Source organism: Euprymna scolopes, unplaced genomic scaffold, assembly GCF_053919585.1.
Source record: "Euprymna scolopes isolate OS-2025 unplaced genomic scaffold, ASM5391958v1 sca362, whole genome shotgun sequence".
NCBI classification, from domain to species: domain Eukaryota; kingdom Metazoa; phylum Mollusca; class Cephalopoda; order Sepiida; family Sepiolidae; genus Euprymna; species Euprymna scolopes.
In genome coordinates this window covers 8730-27533 of record NW_027633394.1, presented here as the reverse complement: position 1 = coordinate 27533, position 18804 = coordinate 8730, and the positions used below count along the sequence as shown (strand labels likewise).

The window sequence follows — 18804 nt, the reverse complement described above, 5'->3', positions numbered from 1 at the left end:
TTCCAATTGTAATTTTGAAGACAAGATGCACCAAGATTCATTGAGCAAAACAAATATCCAAATAAAACAAAGGCAAACAAAAAAGTAAATATTTACAATAAAAAAAATTAAAAATGATACTCAAAATATAAGTCTAATCAAAGTTTTAAAAACCAATACTGCTAACATGTTTTTGTTAACAAGCAAAAACTGTATTAACATTCAATTGAATTTCTTAAATGAAAAAGTATCGATGGTATATATGTTTAGTCTACGTTCAGAGTATGAGTGACCTATTTATGACTGAATATAATACCAATACTATGCCTAGGTAGTATATAATAAGATTATTTAAACAGAGTGTGCAATGCATATAATCCCAATTTCGGAAATTTGCACCATGTTCCAATATGCTCCGAAAGAGCATAAAAACTATAGCATCTCACCTTGGTAGCGGTGTAGCCCATTTATGTTGGAACCTGTCTCTGTTGAGGGCACTAAAGAAAGAAAAACAGGTTTACAAAAGAAAAAAAAAATTTTTTACTGAAATAAATTATGATTAGCAGTTACATTGTGGAAATTCCTACCTTTTTATATAACGTATTGGGACATGGGGACTATGATAAACAAGGAAATTGTAAAAAGGAAAATTGTTAATTAATATTGTATATTCTAAAAAAAAAAAAAGAAAAAAAAAAAAAAACTAGGATTACCTATTAACAATTTAGTTGACAGAATCTGGTCTTAAAATATATTTTTTCAAGCAAACAAAAAATAAAAGCAACTTAAATGTTAAAAATCAAATATTTAAAAATTAAATCTTATTACATACATAAAAGGACAAAAATAAACTCATAAAATACAAAAATAAGCAAAAGTTATTTGTAAAATGGTCAAAAACGTATTAATTTATAAGTTTCAATATTATTAATTTTCTCAACCAAAAAAATGTAGAACTAGACATGTAGAAATTATCTTATTAAAATAGCTGTGGTATGCTGAGACATAAAAATTATCACATTTAACAAGAAAAATATATATTTAAAAAAAAAAATTTTTTTTTTCCTCAAGTTATTTTTACTGTCAGTTTTTTCCTAAGAAATAATGTCTAAATAATTGAAAAAATAAATTAATGTTCATGTCAAATGATGTAAAAAAGTTCTGCTTGGAAAGATCTGTTCTTATGCTACATGTTGTTCAACTAAAATGCTGGTATCTTCTCTCAGAACATTTTGATGTTAGAAATTTTAAGATTTCATTGCTTCAAAATATTATTTTTCATCTGCAAATCTCCAGGAATCATATTCATTCCATGTAAAAAAAAAAAAATAAATAAAAGAAAGTGTGTGTGTGTGTGCGTGTAATTATATAAACATTAGAAAAACCCTATGCGGATTAATCTACATTTTGACAATCATGAACGGTTCAAGCATTTAGTTGTTGAAGTCCTAGCAAGACAAATAACATTGTCGAAATGTATATTAATCTGCATAGTTTCCTTTTTTTTTTTTTTTAATGCTTACTTAATTTCGCTTATAATAGCGCTACATATGTATTGAGCACTTTTGAAAAAAATAATTGCTTTTATGTTTCTGAACTTTAAAATTATGATTGATTATTTGTAGTTCAACAAGAAGGTTAGATCAACTGAAACGCTGTGTAAAATAATACTGGAGATGAGAACAGTAGTCTCAAGAATACAAATATAAATTGCTTTTTTCGGTTCAATACTTTTTATTTATATATATATATATATTTCATATTATAAGCTCTATTTCCTTTTCGGTTTTATTGAGCTTTTACATCTGGCTGAGTTTATTTTACTTGTAAATATTAACTCTTGAATATTTATAATATATTTTAAGTTTACCATTTTGATTACCTTGGTAAACTTATTGTAATTTTATATATATATATATATATATATATATATATACACACACACACACACACACACACACTGTGTGTCAATCGCTTTATTGCAGATTAGTAAAACATCAATATTTCACTAAATATACATCACAACAAAATGAAAATTATATCAAACGATTGCTTTAAGGGTACTTATTCCCAAAATTTTTATTTAAATTTATGCAATATTCATGAAGTTATATTCTATTCTTTATTGAGGAATTTCGACTGTCCATCACTTTATTGCAGGTCTTTTAAAATGTTGTTTTAGGGCAAAGATACGTCTTGCGAACTTTACTTTTTATTATATTTTTCTGTCAAAGAATAATAAACAAAAGCATACCCTAGATATAAGCGTCATATAAATTAATTATTTATCAACATATCCAACATCTTTTTTTAAAAACTTAAAAACAACCTTTTGTCTCCTGAGGAAGTCAATTGTTTGATCTTAAAAGGAGTTATGGCTCTAGCAACGTCAACTATGTTGCTCCACAAAACATCCTTTGAAGTAAATTGCTCTCCTCCCTCATAAACTCCTCTTTTTAATAATGACCAGAGATATTCAACAGGGGTTAAGGTCTGGAGAACACAGTGGTCAGATCATGAGAGTTTCCCCCAACGAATCTCAGAGATTCAAGGAAGGCTGCAGTCGCCCCAAGCAGAATTACATATATTACATATTTTGTATATATATATTACATATTTTGTATATATATATATATATATATATATTACATATTTTGGGCATTACTAGAGTTAATAGAAATATTTCTAGGCAGTTAAACTTTAGAATGAAGTTCAAAAGCTATTAACTTATTAGAAATATTAAGATAAAGTGAACGTGTGATGCTTTATTTTTGTATGGGAGAAATGACAAGAGTGCTCAATTATGTATGTAATCATGTTTTATTACTAGCAACATTGTACATTAATTTGCTGCAGTTTTACAGAAACACTAGAAACCCGGATTGTTAAACTAAGAATACTGAACGTAGCTGTTAGTTCTGCAGCTATTCATGGCTGATAAAATTAATGTATAGTATTATTTTTAATTTAAGGATTTACAAATGCCAATCCAATGGCTTAGAGGATAAATTGCCAACTAGATGGTGGTAGGTTGAGATGGTGCTAGTCTAGTCATACTGAAAAGCTACAATATAGCAAAATAGTCTGGATGATAATATCCATATATACTTCATGTATCTACACAAGATTTTAAACAGTGCTCAATACGAGAGTAGTGCTAGGTAGTAAGTTATGAAAATATTTATGGCAATAAAACTACGTAGAATTTTCTATGTTTAGTCCTTGTTAGGATTCGTCAGCTTATATATATATATATATATATATATATATATATATATATATATAAGTTGATTATGACAGATTCCAAGTCTGTAATATTGGGATTTAGTAAGTATGCCTAGGATTTAAAACTCTTTTAGATTGTATGTTAATGTTAGGATAGTACGGCTGTCACTTGGAATATGGACGATGGAATACTTGTTTTGTTAGAAGTTGAATCCATTTCTGTGGATACTGCTTCCTGAGGATGGCCTATATAAATTGTTTTTTTTTTGTTTTTTTTTTTTAATTTGTGGCTTGCATCATATTATTGATACTGACTATATATGTAATTTTAAAGCTTTTTGAATATATATATATTTTAGAAATCAACATGGAATATAATTTCAGTTATGAACTCATAAAAATGGATAACAAAAAAGATGAGACTATTGAACAAAAATACTTAAGGCAAAACTTCACAAAAATCATACCATGAAAATAACAGTTTTCATAACTTTTGACATATCCTTCAAAGATTAAAAGAAAAAAATTGGTTCTGTAAAATCTAATGCAAAGATACACCCTAATGTCAAAAAAATGTTAGGAAAAAAGTAGACATTTAAAATAAAATATATAAATATGTAAACAATAAAAAAAAACTCTTGAAAGACTATTGGACAAACATGCAAACAAAATAAGAAAAAAAGCATACAAACTACTGTCAAAAATTGACAAAATTTGTTTTTAAATATAACACAAAAATATCAGATATATATATAATAAACTGGACATTGTCACTTGCTTTGTAAAATAGCAATTTTCCTTTTTACAAGTACTCATTTATAATAGAAATTGGGTGGTTGAGGAAGGCCCACAATATAACTACAAATCAGGACTAAAACTTGGAAACAGTTACATTGTTTACTACGCAATTTTCTTTTAATGCTTAACTAATTGTATTAAAAAAATGAGCCAATCAAATTATCTTTTTTTTTTAGATACATTAGCTACAAATAAAATTATCTAAAATTAGAGTCTGTTGTCTTGTTTGTTACAATATTTATGGAGATTCTGGTAGAATAATGCCAAATGAGTCATTGATGGTTTGACTTTTCAAACCTTAATTTTGTTTCTGGAATATTCTTTAAACATTTAAGAGGCAGCCTGTAAAGATGCAACAAAATACATAAATTTGAGAGAATATTTTTGCAAAGTAAATTCTGGGTCCTTCTAAGTAAAAAAGGAAAACCAATGATACTCATAAATCATGACGGTAATTTGGATGAAATCTACCTTCATATTTTTAGAAGAAAAAAAACTAAATAAAAAATAAATTTTTGCAATGTTGCAAACAATTTAAAGATTTAAATAATGAAAATTTTTTAAAGTAAACCCAATAATGATAGCTATTATTTACAATGGCACTATGATTAGATTGAGCTACCATTTTTCTTGGTCTGTACTACATCTGGAACCCTAACGGTTCATTCACAACAAGATCGCACGGAATAGTTAACCAATTGCGATTTTGCTGCCTGTGGATTATTTTACAGTGTATATGCTAGGAATTATTCTAATTAAGATTTCTGATGTTAAAAAGTTTGGGTTTTTTTTTTTTGTAAAATTACATGTTTTTTGGGGTGTTTTTTGTTTTTTTACTTAGCAGTTTTTGTCTGTGAAGGAACTTCAGGGAAAAATAAAATGCAGAATGATTAATGCTCACAAGCTGGAAACCAATGAGGCAGTAGGTGTGGAATAGGTATACAAGGAGATGAGGAATTTAGGAGTCAGGATCTCTACTTATAGTAAGGAGCCTAAGAGATTTTGTAAATAGTTGGCTACCAGTCAGAAAAAGAAAATTATGGTCTGAATAATTAAGAAATAGTTCTATTAAGATATGAAGTGATTAGAGGACTGGCCAAAAGATTCATTGACACCCTAAACCAATTTCTTGATGGTTATTGCCCACTGTACGCTTGTACCAGACACAGGATTGTGTCACTAATTTCCATATATATTCCCAATTACCCTTTTTTTTTTACATTGTAATTTGCTATTTTTCCTTAATTATTGGCAGCATTAATAGTAAAAATCTTTTAAAAGTAAATCACAAAATTAAAAACTTGTCTGTTTAAAAGTTTTCATATGTACATTTGTTTCAGAAGTGAATTTATAAACAGATTTTAATATTGCAATTTTGGATTATATAAACAGAATAAATAATACATTACATTTCAATAAACTTTTAAATCAACTGAACTGAAAGAGAGTATTTTAAGACCATAATCTAAATTTACATGTAAAATACAACTTTAGAAAAAAGTAATAACGCAAAACTTTAAATACAAAAATATTAGATATGAAAATAATTACGATAAAATATTGATATTGCAACAAAATACTAAAATACAGAATTTGTATAGATTTTAGAAAAACTTTTTCAAGCAAAATTTTCTGAATATCAATAAAAAAAGGTTTATCCAAAATTATGTTATAAGCTTTGATTCAATAAGTTTTGTCTAAATAAAATTTGTAGCAAGAGATTAAGCTTTTCTAATTTAAAATTTATAAGAACTAAAATAACGAGTATACATTTCCTTTCATTTGTTAAACATTGACTGCATAAAGAATAACTACTTCAAAATGATTTTTTACTTTAACAAAACCTACAAATGATAGAACAGTTTAGTATATGAACCAATAGTATAAAAGATATAAGCAACAAAACAGTCGAAAAAATAAATAAGAATACAGATTTTGTGTTTCTTAAGCTTTGTGGCTCCACGAATTTCACTCGACATTAGCAGGAGAATAATCAAAAGCAACTTCTGCATTTGAATGACTAAAAGAAAAAGATATGAAGAAGCAGGATTGGTTGGTTGGTTGGTTGTTTTTATTTTACGGCATATCAACCCTTTTCAGGTTATTTAATGCCGAATCCGGTGATTTTGAAGAAAATTTTTTTAATAGAATATATTTGTTTTTTGCAAGTCAGTTTCTATTTAACCCATAGTTGGGACCCTAACAGGTACTACCACTCCGGGTCAGAGTGGACCTGGGAGCAATGGCAATTAAAGGGTGGCTCCACACTCCCCAAAGCCCGCAAGCTAGGGCCTCACCATCGGATATAGTTTAAGGTCATATCCAGGACCGAAGAAGCAGGAAGAGCGCATGAACACTTCTGAAATTAAGACTTTACAATACATTGAGTTCCTTATTGCTGTATATGCAAGTGAAATATGGCCTATACAGACAGAGTATAAGAAACTCTGTTTTTGAAACTCAGTGTCTTAAAAACTATCATTGGAGTAATTTTGAAAAGTGGACAAAGAAATGGAAATATCAGAAAGAAACTGGCTAGATCAACAAACATTACTTTTAAATAAAAAAGAAATTAACAGTTTAGACCCGTTTCTCAGCTACCAGACTCCAGCTATGTAAATAATTCATATAAAAATTTCATTAAAGAAAGATCAAGAGGACAGCAATCAAAGAGACAGGTCAACCAGATAAATGTTGATGTTGGATGCTACTGTTGACAGCTGAAGGACTGACCCAAAACTGTGATAAGAGTTTGCTCTCAAGCATATGGCAAAGAAGTCATCATAATCAATAACTTAACATATATTTAGTAGAAATAGTAACATGTGCTCGCCTCAAGAGAATTTAAGTTTATGAATTAAAAACTTGAAAATCACAAAATAAATTGCCTAAAAAAAAAATAGTATTTTATTGTATATTTTTGTATCAAAACACTCTTTTTCAGGAAAATGATTAGTCAACCATTTATAAAGTCTTAATATCTAAATCGTTATATATATATATATATATATATATATATATATATATATACTTAAAGTATTTTCAAAAAGGCCATATGGTTCTGATCTAGAATAATTAAAAAGTAAAAATACAGGACAATCACGGAATGAAAATCACATACTCCAAAACTTATGTAACTTGATCAAGTAGTTTTATTTATTTTTTACTAAGAGGAATTGACGATGGTGTGCCTCGCTCTGCCATAAATAAAAGACCGATTCAATTCAAACTATAGACAGAAAGAGATCAAAATCAACCATGCAATGGCTACAAATTATTAATCGCTAAAAATCATCGTAAAAAAATGATTTAAGAAAAAAACTACTTAATTTACATGATTTCTGGAATATGACATTTTAGTTCAGTGACATGTACATACATTATAAAGATTTTTTTCTGTACTTTTTTTTTTTTAATGAGGTTAAATTCTGGACAACAACCATTTATTTATTTTTAGAACATATTAGATGACAACAAACTTGTATAAATAACATATTCAGCCGTTCAGAGATGTAGATTAACAAGCAAAAAGATAACATTTAGTTTTAGCAGTTATGTTATAAAAAGACATTGTGATCTTAAGCTGCTAAAAATATTACACTGATATGTCTGCAGAGATGACATGCTAAAAAAAATTCAATGCTTAATACAAATTAATTAAAATAATGACAAGACTTTTTGTTTTAAATATATAGTTTTAGTTTTTGATTGCCATGTGAATGAAGCGAAAGATGAAAGGAAAGGACATTTTTCTCAATGTAAACGTAATGTGAGACAAGTTTAAAGTTTTATAGGTTTCTTAAATTTTCATAAAACGATGAAAAGGCTGAAAAGAAAGACAAAAAAAAAACAAAAAAACAATACTGTGAGGATCATAAAGCAAACAAGCACTAAAAATGAAAATGAAATACAAAAATAAAGAACAAAACCCACGACTACAATAATAAACATGCAGAGTATTATTCATGCAGCATTCATTTCAAAACGTTCACAATGTACAAATAAACGTGTTAACACAAATTGACAAACATGATTAAAGCACAAAGGAAATGAAAGAGTAGAAAGAGGAAACATTCAAAAGATATTCAGATGTTGAATTTTTTTTTTCTTTTCTTTATGTCTGGACATTTGAGTTTAGTAATTATATACATGGTTTTATTTATTATTGATACATCAATAATAAATGAAGTCTTCATTGAGATTTTTTATTTAAACTTTTATATTTAATAAAATTTAATTAAAATTTGAATATATTAAAAACATTTAAAAGTTTGATGTAAAATTTAATTAAAATTTCATTGTAAAATTTCATTTTCAATATGCAAGATATTTTCAAATTTAATTAAAATTTCAGTATGTATTTTTTTTTTTTTTTAAAATTTGAAATGGTTTGAAAGCTGCTTAAATAATAATTTTCTTGATTATTAAACCAATTTAATGGAGAATGCTTTTCGCAGGTGAAAAGCTGACAAATGTTAAACTATTAAAATTTTAGATTAAAACACACACAAAGATTAAGTATTCAAAGATTAGTAAGTTGTTAGTGTGAAGATTGATTATACTTGATAAGAATTATCTGTATTGCAATAGTCATAAAACCAGTGAATAGTAAAAGATGAAAAAATAAGCAATCTTTTTATGTGGTAAGAAAAAAAAAACAATTATAATCTAGCATTTTAATACTCATAAAATAAAAAAGATAAGTAGCAATGATTTTGTGCTAGCCAAAATGTGTGTGTGCGTGTGTTACAGGTATTCAAGAGAGATAACTCATGAATTTAATAAGGTTATTAAGAGTGTTCAATAAAGGAGCAAAGTATACTTTTTTTTTAATATAAACAAATTTATAAGGTCACAACACTGGACATACTAATGTTTTAGACAGATGATTGGTTCACCTAACTATTAAGTAAGATAGCTAACAACTTTTGCATAATCATATTTCATATCTTGTAGAATTAAAAATGAAAAAATGTATATATTTGTGTGTGAATATATTTCCCAAAACCTCTGGTCTTGATGAAGGGGAGACTAAAACTTGTTATGATTTCAAATGATCTGAAATAACAGCAAGGGGGAGGGTTGATTCCAAATATTTCTCATATGTTATCTCCCCTCTTTTGGAAATAGGGTACAATTATGAATAGCTCCAGTATCAAATAAGCCTTATACACTGTGAAATTTACTTTATGTATGAAAACCAAAGAGGGGAGATATAACATATGAGAAATATTTGGAATCAAGTTTTCCCTTGCTGCTATTTCAGATCATTTGAAACCATAGCAGCAAATTTTAGTCTCCCCTCCATAAAGACCAGAGGTTTTGGGGAAATAGATATTTTGTAATTCATATGCAAAATTATGACTAAAAAAAGAGCCAAAAATAGGCAAATGTCCCATAACCCACTACACAATCCAGGTCATTACTTTTCCAACAAGCCTTCATTTTTTAAATATTTATCAATAGTTGGTGAGATTTGGAACTTATAAAATTGCCAAAAAAGGTGGTGTGCATGTGTGGATATATCTATACTGGTAGCCAAATTGAATATTGAAATGCTTATTTCTTTGATTCTATAGGATGGGCCAAAACTACCTATTCTATGGTTAAAATCTTATGACAATTGGTAAAAAAGAACCTATACTTTCAAACCAATAAAATATGCCCGAATTTGCCTACATTTGTGTGTGTGTGTATATATATATATATATATATATATATATATATATATATATATATAGTGCTTTGGGATGAAATTTGCTAGGTTTTTTTTTTTTTTTTTTGCTTGATTGTCTCTCCTGTGGCCTTGCCTGGCCACTAATTATACTGCATTATAATATGCTTTTAATTTTCCATTTCCTCTTAAAATTTCTTTTCTTGGACCCCCCACCCCCCCGGGTTGTAGCCATGTCTGCTGTTTGCTTATCAGTATTTTTTACCCATTTCGTTTTTTTGACACCTCCCTTTGGCTCTTCTATAGATAGTTCATCCTTTAACCTCTTTCTAATGATTACCTTGTAACTTCCCCCACCCCACCCTTACACTGAGAACCTTGAATACACTTTATTTCCTTTCTTCTTTCCTTCTTTTCCCCTTTTTCATTTATTTTGCCTTCACTTTAAATGTCTGAAGTTTGTTACATGACTCCTCTCCCTCTAAATATTGTAATGTATTATTTTTTTTAACAAATAGAGCTTTCTTATTCTTCATCTGAGAACTGGTTTCTTCTGTGGAAGACAAGTCACCTGATGAGGACTTGTGCTTTTAACAAACCATCTATCAAAAACATTAGCATGTCCAGTGTTGCGACCTTATAAATTTATATATCATTATAAAAATAAATAGTGCTTGTGCAGATTAGTGATCTTTTAAACCAATGCATTTCAAGTGAAAACATTAAATATGCGCCATGTTGAAATTAGCATAAATTTCAAAAATTGATCCAGTAAAAGATGCGCTACATGTATTTTAAACAAAAAATTATACACAATTACATTCCAATATTTTGCCTTTAAGAATGGCGGAATAACAATTATTTAGTCAAAATGACCGTTACCTCCTATGGATCTTGCAAATTCTTCAAAATTAAAACATGATAAAACTATTTTATTTTATTTTTTACATAGAGGTCACCACTTATCAAGGCCCGGAAGCGACTTGGGGATAAGGGTTATTGTGTGTACAGTAATCAATGGGATAGTATTGTAGTAACCGTTAGTATTGGAGATTTGATAAAGTGTCTTACTTTAGGGGGCAGTTATTTTTCTACTGGATCATTGTAATTTTTTTAATACTCATTTCGATATAACATGTATGTAATAATATTTTCACCTGAAATGCACTGGTTTAAAACATCACAAATCTGCACAATATATTATTTTAATTATTCTTAAAACATAAAGAACCATTATACAGAGTTATTTGAAATATTTTAATTATCACCCCTTCTTTAAATTGAAATAAAATTTAAAATTTTTTGTTTCAATCCAAAATTATGAAACCAAATTTAATGTTTTTTTTAAACAATATTATTTGAATAAAAGCTAAACTTTATTTAAAAACTAATATAAAACATTTAAAATCAAACACTTAAATAAACACATAGATTCTGCAGATTGCTAAAATAAAAAAAAAATTAAAAAAAACAAAACATTTTTTTTTAAATAAAATAAAAAGTGAATGGCTCCATCAAAAATTTAAAAATTTAAAAATTAAATACTGGAAGCCTCAAAGCAAGAAGCTGATAGCCAATGGTGTATATTCCTTATATAAAATGAAGTTGTGGGATTAAAAGTGGAAAAGGATTATTGGGATATTTATTGAAAGTCAACTTGGGGAAGAACAACGGGTAGAGACTTTTGATTTGAAAAGGAGGCAACAGACGGTAGGATAATCTTGAACGTAAATGGATGGTTAATATCCAATGAGATAAATAGAATATGATATGAAGACGAGCAAATGAGGAAGCAAATGAAAATGGTGAAAGAAGAAGAAATAAAGAAAACTAAAAATTTGCTTTTCAGAGATTTAGTAATACACTAGTAGGATTACCTGGCATTGCCAAAGGCAAAAGTGTAACCTATTTTAAAACTTTTATCTTTATCTATCTTTCTCTTCCCAACTCCCTCTTTCTCCTCTGCCCGGCCCATTCCTTTCTAGCTGAACACACAACTTTCCTTTATATAATAAATTTCTCAAGCAATGAGTTGACATTATCTTTCCAAATTAATACATAATAATAATACTGAAAATAAAAAAAAATGGCTCCTCTGACAAAACTTGGACAGCGCATCAACTGAGAATGACCCCCCCCCTAAATTTTAAGTACTATACATTTGAGGTAATGTATAAGTCAGAAACATCAAAATGATGTTCATTGAAAAAAAAAATCAGTAACTGAAGAGACGTCTAAATTTGACTTAAATAAAAAATTCAATATTACATAATTCTATCTGAAAATAACAAATGCTAAATTAAAAAAATCTGGATTATTTGTTATAGTTTTAGGAGGAGGAGAAAGGGTGCCCTAAAAATACAGAAACTACAGACTATCTGAAATTCAGAGAGATTAGACTTTGAAATAAATAGAAAATTCACAATTCAGAATATGTGATGCGAGCAATGATAGAACAGAACCTCAATTAAACTCAATTCAGACAAAAATATATTTTATAGAAATTTAATGTCACAAGAGAGCAAACCATATACATTTTAAAAAAATAATATATTTAATATACCAGGAATCTCCTCACTCCTATCCCAACAATAGATACTGATGAAATCAATTAAATTGCATCAAAGTTGGACAATTTTTTAAGAATGTCTGACCAAAATTGTTGAGTAAGAATTGAAAAAGTATCTTTTCAAATTCAACAGTAAATGGAAGAACTTATATTAAGTCTTAATTCTATCAGGTCCTGAAAGTGAGAGTGATACTCCCCTTTAGTTCGAAAACACAATGGACAATCAAACATACATCAGACTCAGATTCATAAAAAAGTACTCAGCATATTTTTTAAAACTTAAAAAAATAGAATTTTTTTTTATGGCATATCAACCCTATTGGGATTATTCAATGCTGAAAGCAATACCTATTGTAAATAGTTATATGAACACAAGCAAATATTTTACCACAATCTAGAACTGTAACTGCTACACCATGCCACAGATTTTATTTTATGTGTAATATTTCTACATTTTTAAGATACTGGCAGTATGAAAATATTAAAGACGTACAAAAAAAAAAAAATTTCAATGCTGAACTTTTTTTTTTTACTTTTCAAAAATGGAAAATAAATCCGTTAATGACAAAACGCAAAAAACATAACTAATTCACTGAGGATAGTCAGATAACAATTGAAATATTTGGATTTATTTATCATTTTTGAAAAAAAAAAAAAATGTTCAGCTATGAAATTGACTTTTTAAATGTCGTATATATATATATATATATATATATATATATATGAATGATAGCTGTTAGTCTACCTGCATTGAAGAGCTGTGATACAGCAAAACTGTCTGTGAACGACTTTAAAATGCTCCCTATCTTGGGTTGACCAAATTGGGGAGTGAAAATAAACTGCCGCTAGCATATACAGCAATGCTTTGTGTAAACAAATGGGCTTAGATGGTTGGACATTGTAATTTCACATACCCATCTTAACAGACAAATAGCGTAATGGATAGAAGAATTAGTCAGCGTAATGGTTAGGAGCGCTGACTGTCGCATAAGTGGTTGAATTTCAATCCTGGCTTAAGGTAGTTGCTAGTTGCACTAAAGAGCTATGATACAGCAAAACTGTCTCTGGATGACTGATACACACACACACACATATATATATATATATATATATATATATATATATATATATATATATTGGTAGAGCATAAGATAGCAAATATGATGTCGTGATTTGAATCTCACACTGATGTGTCAAAATGTGTCCATCGATAATTGTCTTATAAATGTACAGGCTCTCATATGGAGGTACCACATTGTGAAGTAAACAATTATTCTCATCTAGTGATAGAGTAAATGTTTTTCTGTAAAAATAACTGATTATGTTCGATGATCAGTATTGCAAATAAAATATATACATATATAATGAAAAACATGTCTGTTGATGTGCGTGTGTGGGCAGGATCTTGGCTAAAAATAATTTCTTCACATCTGACCACTAAAATTTTCCTTCTGGAAAACATAAAAGCATGTTCAATTATAGATGTTGCTATAATTTACATTTTAATATTACAAGCAGTTTTCTGTTCTTTGGTTGGTTGTTTTTGTTTTACGGCATATCAACCTTTTTCAGGTTATTTAATGCCAAATCTAGTTATTTTGAGGAACAATTTTTAATGGAGTATATTTGTTTTTTAAGTCAGATTCTATTTAACCCATAGTTGGGACCCTAACAGGTACTACCACTCAAGGTCAGAGTGGACCTGGAAGCAATGGCAATTAAAGGGTGGCTCCACACTCCCCAAGGCCCGCAAGGTGGGGCCTCACCATCTGATATAGTTTTAGGTCATATCCAGGACCTTTTCTGTTCTTTACCAAATAATTTAGTTGATCAAAACAAAACGATTGTGAAACCATGGATATTTTTAATTTTGTTGTATAATATTCATTCTTTGTCAAACAAATGGCAAATATAGAATCGCTTAAAAAAAATTTTTAAAATGATGTCCATATGAAAATAATTCTGACTTGGAAAAAAAATTTCTGAAAGAAATTAAATTAACTTCTATTGCTCTTAAAAAGATGCTGTAATTATCCACCAAAAGGACTGATGAACAAAAATCAAATATTGATTTTGTAGGAAAAAAACTATTGATGCCAAAAATTTAGAAATAAACTGATTTAACTTTATCAACATTTTGAGAATGCTGAACATATATACCATACTAAAAAAATAAAATATTTTTAAGAGGTTACACAAATGTAATTGAACATATTGAGTGTCTCACATAACCACATTTTGGTCTCTAATGAGCCTTTCAAAATGCATAATTTACAAATTAACCCCATAGCAAATTTTTTTTAACCTAAGCAAAACAGCTGCAAGGTATAATAAAAAAAATATGTAAGAGACTGGATATATAACAATAATTTGATACAAGTAAGGCAAGTCAGAGAATTACCCCCCAAAATATTTGGAAGCTTTCATAAGGAAAAAAAAAAAAAAATTAATATTTTGATAAATCACTCCACATAAAACCATAAAAAATTAGTAGACAAAAATTAGAGAAAAAAAAAGAATGGTTAAGGTCCCTCAAAACAGAGTTAGTAAGAAAGATAAAGATAGAAATAATATCCAATTTTTTTTTTTTTAACAAAGTGAATTAAAAGCATATTAGAAAGATGGAACTGTTTAGTCCTGAAGGATTGTACAAGCATTATACCTAACCTACATTCAACACAAAGATTAAGAGAAAGAAGCAGACCTTATAACCAAAAAGAAACTAAGAGATAGAGTGAAGAGACAGAGAGAGACACGGCAAAGCAAGTGTGGTTAGAAAGAGAGAAAGATAGAACGACATACCAGATTATTAACAAACTACAAAGCAACACAATTTTTTTGTAGCTTAGGATAGACGAATTAAATGGAGAGAAGGTGATAAAAAGCATTGGAGAAATTTCAGAGAAGCAGTAGCAGGAAGAAAAAAAATGTAGAAAAAATATATTTGTAACAGAGACTCTTGTTTTACATTTCATACAAAAAAAAAAAAAAATTTTTTTTTTTTTTTTTAAATAAATGAAAAATATGGTCAGTAAATTCTTTGAGATATACAAATGAGGTGAACATTGAAAATAATAACGGGTAGCACTTGTTTTCAATTATGGATTTTGGCAGGAAGGTTTCAAACGCATATTCTGAAAAGTACAGGAAGGTATGGGAAATCTGTTGAAAAAGATACTGTCAAGATGAAGGATAAGATGAGCATATAAGTTGCAGTCTATATACTGTCCCAACCTACAGTCTCTGAATTATTAAATAAATGATTTCATTTTGATTGTTTAATTTTAACAGTATTTCAACCTCCTTTATGGTCATTTCATATGAAAAAGTGTCTAAAGTGATAAAACACTATACACACACACACTTATATATACACACACACACACACACACACACACACACACACACACACACACACACACAATCCTTTCCTAAATTTATTTGAAATGTGTTAAATTTTGTAGTAGATGCCAATATTTTTTAGATATTAGAATATTTAATTATGGGTCTATTAGACTAAATATTTTATTCAACTTGGAATTTTTATATTTTTAACAGGCTGTGTTCAGGTCTAAACAATTAGTTACAAAGTGATTCACTGTAAAGGGTTCCTAGCAAAGTATACAATATCAGGCTTAATTTTTCTAAAGGCTGTAATAGTATGCGATTTTTGTGTCCAATATTCTAAATTTTTCTACTTTTCTGTTGAGTTTGGAGCTATTTTTCACATTAAAATATGAATAACAAACTCAAAAAAAAAGTCATCAGTATGTCCCCTATTTAAAAATTTAGGTGATCACTCATCTCCCTTTCAATAGAGAAGTAGTCAACCACCTCAACAAAAATAACCTCCTCAGTGACATGCAATGGAAATCCAACTTTTAAAAAGTGTTGTCAATATTTCATTCTTAATCAAATTAGGTTAAGTTTCATTGCTGAGTGACCATTTGGGAATATCTAGGTTCTGTAAGCCAACACTGAAATGAGTATAATTGGCAGCAGACAAGCATCATTACAGGTGTGATTCAAGCTTTCTATTCTACTCAATGCTAGACAAAATGAAATAATCACTGGTCCCATGAACCTTTATGGTTTAGAAAAAAAATTTTGGTGCTTGTGAAGATTAGTGATGTTTTCAACCAACGCATATCAGGTGAAAATATTACATGTCATGCTGAAATTAGTATATAGTCCTCAAAACTGATCTAGTAGACAAATAATTACAAGTAAAAATAAAGTTTATCAATTTATAAAATTTTATCAAATGTTTTAAATGTTGAAGAATCCTCAAGATCAAGTGGAGATAACTGCAATCGATCATTTTAACTAAATAATTGTAATTCTATCAGAACATAATTGTGGATGATTTTTTGTTATAAATACATCTAGCACATTTTCTACAGGATAATTTTTCATCATTTTTTAAATTTATACTAATTTTGAAAGGATACACAAGTATGTAATGTTTTCACCTGAAAATGCGATGGTTTCAAACATCTGCCCAAGCACCAAAATTTTAAATATAAAACTTGCCTATGAAAATCCAACTTGTTTAATCAAATAATCTAATTGGGTTCAATAATCTGTGTATTAATAAAATGCATCTATATGTCTATGCATCTTAATGAGTCAAGAGACCAGGGTTCAATCTTTGCTATAGTCATACCAAATAAAAAAATATGATTTATCCTTGCTCAACAGTTATACAATTTGAGATAAATCCTAAATTACTTCCATTTTTTTTTTCATAAAATGAGGAAAATGTAGTCCTAGAAGTTTGTTTAGAATTGGAAAAGGTTAGACTTGTTTAAAAAGATGAATTTACAAATGCAAAGATACAAGGAATTTTTTTTTTTTTTGAATTGTGAATTTAAAAAATGTTTTTCATTAATCTAATTTAAAATTGTCCATAAAACCCCCAAATTATGCAAAATAACTTAATTTGTTCAATTGTTCACCTTTTTGTATGAATGACCAAACAAATAGAAAAACAAAACGTTTGTTAAAAATCTCAATCGTTAAAACAATAGGTATGTTATGTAGATTCACAAGAAAATCCCTGCTACAAATATTTTTTAAAAAAAAAAATAAACGTTGCATAACGTTGGTTTACCTATGCGCTTAGGATCAAGCATGTCTCTACATGGCTCTTTGTAAGGCTTTAATTCTTTATCTTCATACCCAACATTGATCCAGCGGTCTCGCATAATGGTCTGTAGACCAAAAGACAAACTGATTTTCAGCACATAGAAAATAAAATTAAGCAAACATATGGGTGGAAGATACAACCACAAAGCCCACTTAGAGATGACGATGACAAACAAAAAAAAAAAAAAGAAAAAAAAAAAGAAAAAGCTCTGAAAACCAAAAAAAATTTTGCATGATGAAAAGATCAGCATGCAAAAGGTCTTTGGCAGGTGCCAGTTGGTAAAGAGATCCGTGTGTCCCTGTATGAGAGACAATTGCACTGCAGTTAGCAGAAGACCCTGGGCAGGAGGTCCCCTAGCGCAGCCACTAGATACGCAGGGCAACAAATAAATAAAAAAAATTAAAAAAAATAAATGGATGGATGGACAGTAATGATAAGAGTTATGTACTAGTTGTAATAATAATACTATTGGCTTTTCAGCATGTTGCTTCCCCCAGTCAAATACGGAAACAAAAACTGAACAAGCCACGTTGGGGATCATCTTTTTTTTTTTATATATACAATTACCTATTCGAAGTGGATCATTAATGTCAGGCGGTGGCTCTACATATGGCTTAAGTTCATCATCTTCGAAACCTATATTCATCCACTTGTCCTTCATAATTGTCTGTTGCACAAAAGGGAAGAGAACAATGTATCAGTAAAAAACAAGAAGCAGAAACAACAGTCGGGCATCCAGAGAGACACGGCTCAAAAAGAAAGCCAGGAAGAACCTCTTGTTGATAGCAATCAGGTTTCCTAACCTTCTGAAAATGCGATTATGTAGAGCTTAAACCCTTTTAGGACCAAATAAATCATTTGCCTGGAAGAAATGCCAATGGCATTAGCTCTTTTAAAATTAATTCTTGAAAAACATTCAAATTTACTATATTTCAGAACTCAAAAGGATGAATAATCTTTCTAACCATATAAAACCAGAATGGCATTAAATAAGGTTATAACTGAATTAAAAAAAAATGTTAAATAAAACTGTTTCTATTTGATTTCTGCTTAACCGAAGTCTTGCTTGTATACAGAAGAAAAGTCCCCTTTGATTAATACTTATGTAATTCCAGTTTAATTTTAAAACTCTACATATAAAACTAGTCTTTACTTTGAAATGCTCCTTTTTTAAAATAGTTTTATTTTTAATGAAATGTTATAAAATATATATCTTTTTTCATCTTTACTTTAAATTTTTCTGTTCAGAATTGTTTTATATAACATTTTAAATGTTTACATAAAAAATACTCTTTACTTTTAAATGATTATACATTGTAAAAAAAACTTGTTTTAATCTTTACATTGAAATGTTTTTACACTTACATGAATATATTTTTGTAAATTTAAAATTAAAAGATATATTTAAAA

General features: G+C 28.5%; 1 protein-coding gene across 4 annotated transcripts in view; it reads right to left on the bottom strand.

Annotated features, from left to right (window-relative positions):
- LOC145274355 (MAP/microtubule affinity-regulating kinase 3-like) overlaps nt 1-18404 on the bottom strand; it is a 35662-nt gene extending 17258 nt beyond the window's left edge. The window contains exons 1-2 of one of the 4 annotated variants that reach the window (XM_080127426.1): nt 17962-18404; nt 426-476 (exon numbers count right to left, since the gene is read on the bottom strand). In XM_080127426.1, the coding sequence (XP_079983552.1) occupies nt 426-476; nt 17962-18055 (145 nt within the window). In that variant the 5' untranslated portion in view covers nt 18056-18404. Of the gene's footprint in view, nt 1-425; nt 477-17358; nt 17507-17961 lie in introns of those variants that run through there. The other 3 variants (XM_080127424.1, XM_080127427.1, XM_080127425.1) reach the window with 3 other exon arrangements.
- Between the last annotated feature and the right edge of the window lie 400 nt (nt 18405-18804).